This window comes from Acanthaster planci, linkage group LG05 (assembly GCF_054643075.1).
Source record: "Acanthaster planci isolate LZ-2023a linkage group LG05, COTS_SCS, whole genome shotgun sequence".
In the NCBI taxonomy this organism is placed as follows: Eukaryota; Metazoa; Echinodermata; class Asteroidea; order Valvatida; family Acanthasteridae; genus Acanthaster; species Acanthaster planci.
Genome location: NC_141781.1, coordinates 16,766,097 through 16,769,532, shown reverse-complemented (window position 1 = coordinate 16,769,532; position 3,436 = coordinate 16,766,097). Strand labels below are relative to the sequence as shown.

Below are 3,436 nucleotides of genomic sequence, written 5' to 3'. Positions count from 1 at the left end.
TGTGTTGGTCATTGTCTCGCAGGAATCTGGGGGATTCCATTTAGACATCTTGGGGGGATGTGTTAAGTAACAATAATCTGGAATGTGTATAGGGATTGGACATGTTGGGGGGTACCCCTCGGTCTTATTTCTTGCTGGGTATATTTCTGGGACACTTACTGGCTCCAATCTTGAGTACGCTCAGCGGGGTACTGTTTTCCAAGTGATGAAACACGCCCGAAAAAATCATGATCAGCACCCCCACGGACAGCGTGACAAGAGCCATACAGAATGTTCTATTCTCGCATAACCCCACGCAGAATAAACTACAGAGTCTGGAGCAGGTCATGAAAGACATTTTGGCCAGAACAGACCTTCCCGACGACGCTAAATTGTCGCTGTACCAGCAAACGTTGCAACAGTATCTTCGATATGATCACGCCCGTGAATCCAAACCCATGTCTGTCACGATGTCTACACCGGCGGAGGGATTCGGCAGAGGGCTGGGGACCAAGAGCCATCGGGCGGCACGACGGACGGAAACCCCGCGACACTGACCAAGGAGGACGACCTAACACCGTAAATTTTCTCGAATCTGCCTAAAACCTTACAGCGCAAAGCCAAACTGCTTATGAACAGCCTAAAGCATAATGACGTCATGACTTGGAACCTAAAGGGTGAACTGGTTTATGAAAGAAATGCTGTCAAGGGTTCCAATATTATCAATCTGGTGAATGACGCTTTAAAGAGTAAAAAGGGTTTCTCTCCTTACGGATTTCAGTACTTTGTGCGTGGACTGGCCAAATTCTACGCGCCCGAGAGTATTAGTGGGAATGTAATGAAGCACAGCGCAACGTCGTTAGAAAGTACAAACAAATGGGACCGGAGGAAAAAAGATTACTTCCCGATATTTCCACATCCCCTCCACCCATTCCCTCTCGAAGGCGCCTTAGTGTTGTGTCCACTCCGTTAAAATCCAGGAAAAAACTTTATTGGGACACGTTGTAAGCGCTGTAGCTTATTTCATGTAGCACAAATTTTTCCAAGGACGGGGGAGGATCTTTAGTTTTTAACTCGGTAAATGATTGTACACTTTAAAAAACTGACTTTGTCACTGAACTGTAGTTTATTTACGATGAATTAATAAATGATGTAAGAGGACAACGGAAAAGTAGGATTTGTTTGACTTTTTTTTCTTTACAGGCTTGTAAGTACTAACATTGACTCGCTTAAACTAACTGACACTAATAAACTACGCGACGTTATTAAGTACGAAACTACTCGAAATTATTATCATGGCATTAAAGAGTTGGTTTTTTTTCAAGTCTTGGATTTAAGTTTTCTTCACACAAATTTGACGACAAATAAACTGTAACTCTAACACGGGTACATCGACATTTCATTTCTTTTCTATAAAATCCTGCACCGTCACGTCATTGACGAGGCAGTCATCCGTGAAGACAGACACAATAGCTCTCATGGATATATCCCTACAACGGTGCAACAAGTAAAATAGGCAGTGCTGACCACAAACTGTCGTGGTGGAAGATTGGAAACTGTCGTGGTGGAAGATTGTAAACAGACTGTAGTATACGCGTACTGCGTACTATTCTGGCGTAAAAAAGATTGAAAATGTTGCCCGTAAGTGTCCGGTGAAAGTCCGTAAGAGTAAAAAAAATTGTGCCTTTCCGTCCTTAGTAAAGTACATCGCTAGCCAGTGGGTGCCCGGTCGATTGCTCTCGTCGGCGTTTACGATGAGGGCGCTGGGGTATTTAGTCACGGGCGGTAACCTATCCGACGGGAACACACCAAGCGCGTCACGGGAGGTCACGCTGTCCCCCTTGAGGACTCTTAAAAAAAGAGGGAGTATCCCGACTCGTAGTCTTCCCTGTTCATCTGATTGCCATTGTCTCGAAACAGGGTATTTATACCGGAATACAAAGTCTGATAGGACATCATGTACGCTTCGTCTTCGTCTTGGGTTGAAGAGGTCGCCACGGCTGTTGGTTATCCACGTACAGTCCAAGGTAATTTAGGCCGTAATGTTTAAAGTTGTAGGGGGTTTTATGATAGTCGCCGTTGAAGGCCGCGTTATCCACCATGCCAATCACCACGCGCCGGAGGATCTGCCCCAGAAACAGATTTTCGCGGGTAAAAGGTTAATTTCCTCGTGGAATAGAAAAGTCTTTACCACTATTCTGCGCAGCGGGTATTTGGCCGTAGCACTCAGTAAGGTTTGGGCGTGCGCTAGAGCCACGGTGGGACTGACGACCACCTTTCTCGCGTAAAGAGAAGCTTCCATTATCTTTACTTTGTAGTGAGTGTCCGGTAGAGCCGGCATTAAGCAGAAACTGTTTTTGCTGCGATGAAATTTGAGCTTCAGGTTGAAACCGTTAAGTAAAAATCTGTCATGAAAGAATATGTCTCCGTGAATCGGTCCAAACATATCGATAATACGGCTCTCCTTCGACAGTTTGTATCTCCGCTTTAATCTCTCGTTAAAATGTTCTTCCGCGGTTGGATCGTCTGAGTCCATTTTTCCCGCCGTATCTTTGTAAAACAGTAGGGCGGCTGTCAGCTGCAGTGCCTTGGCCGGTGGTCCGTAAGTGAGCAGGGTTTCCAGCAGGGCTCGGTACGGGTACGTGTTGGAGGAAGACGAAACGAGTTTGTCTTTGAGCGTGACAGCCACTTCGGAGAACAGGGAGTGAAGCAGTAGATTCACGGGAGCGACAGGGACATCCTCGCCCAGGTCGGCGCCATTTTCATTGACCATCTTAATTGTGACGTTGATCAGGGTGTGTGCCCCGGTGACGTTAAATTTTATAGAGTCCGAGTCGACGATATTGGTCAGTGAGTTGTACTGTGCCCATTGCCCTTTCAAAACGGAGGTCTGAGTGGGCAGGACGGAATCAGATCCAGTTCGGACCTTGTGCATTCGCACGAATGTTTACTGATGAATGCCATTGTGGTGTACACTGTTGTTAATCGAAAATGTCAGGGGTCCTCTTCGGTCGCTTGCTCCGAGCCTTTCTGCCTGATGTGCCGGGTGCTTTTCTTTTTAAACCTTTCTCCTGGGAGGCGGATTGCTCGGAGAGTCGCTGCATGACTTGTGACGTCATCTTCTTTCCAGCCTGTTTCACCCGTTTCTTCGCGGCTGTCTTGACATTCTGTCCGTTGAGGGTATCAGCGACAATTCCTACCCTGGTCTTCAATGCTCCCTCGCCTAACATTTTGGCGCCTTGTTTGATCATCGGTAAAGCGGATCTGAACAGTCCTCCTAAAATATTGCCCTGTCCGTATCCCTTCTAAACGGGGCACCTTTGAGATAATTATCTCCACCTCCGCCTGATTTTTGTAATATTTCACGTAGTCCACCATGACTGCTCAAAAAAAAGAGGGACGACTTTTACGAAAATGAAGCGTAATGGTGAGTTTCCCGCGTTGAAATGGCACTTTC

General features: G+C 46.5%; 1 protein-coding gene across 1 annotated transcript; it reads right to left on the bottom strand.

The window, feature by feature from the left end:
* Nucleotides 1–1,378: 1,378 nt before the first annotated feature.
* Nucleotides 1,379–2,914, bottom strand: LOC147799123 (uncharacterized protein F54H12.2-like). Its single transcript, XM_087136806.1, has 4 exons — nt 2,291–2,914; nt 1,999–2,105; nt 1,686–1,829; nt 1,379–1,469 (listed from the first exon to the last, which is right to left on the bottom strand). The coding sequence occupies exons 1-4, from the start codon at nt 2,912–2,914 to the stop codon at nt 1,379–1,381; spliced, it is 966 nt and encodes a 321-aa protein (XP_086992932.1).
* Between the last annotated feature and the right edge of the window lie 522 nt (nt 2,915–3,436).

What these genes read in the sequence shown, in the direction of transcription:
- LOC147799123 (XM_087136806.1), bottom strand. Translation starts at nt 2,914, where the DNA reads ATGCACAAGGTCCGAACTGGATCTGATTCCGTCCTGCCCACTCAGACC. An exon ending in TACCGGACACTCACTACAAA is followed by an intron (nt 2,106 to 2,290) that starts GTAAAGATAATG and finishes TTTCTGGGGCAG; the next exon opens with ATCCTCCGGCGCGTGGTGAT. An exon ending in GGCACCCACTGGCTAGCGAT is followed by an intron (nt 1,470 to 1,685) that starts GTACTTTACTAA and finishes GCACCGTTGTAG; the next exon opens with GGATATATCCATGAGAGCTA.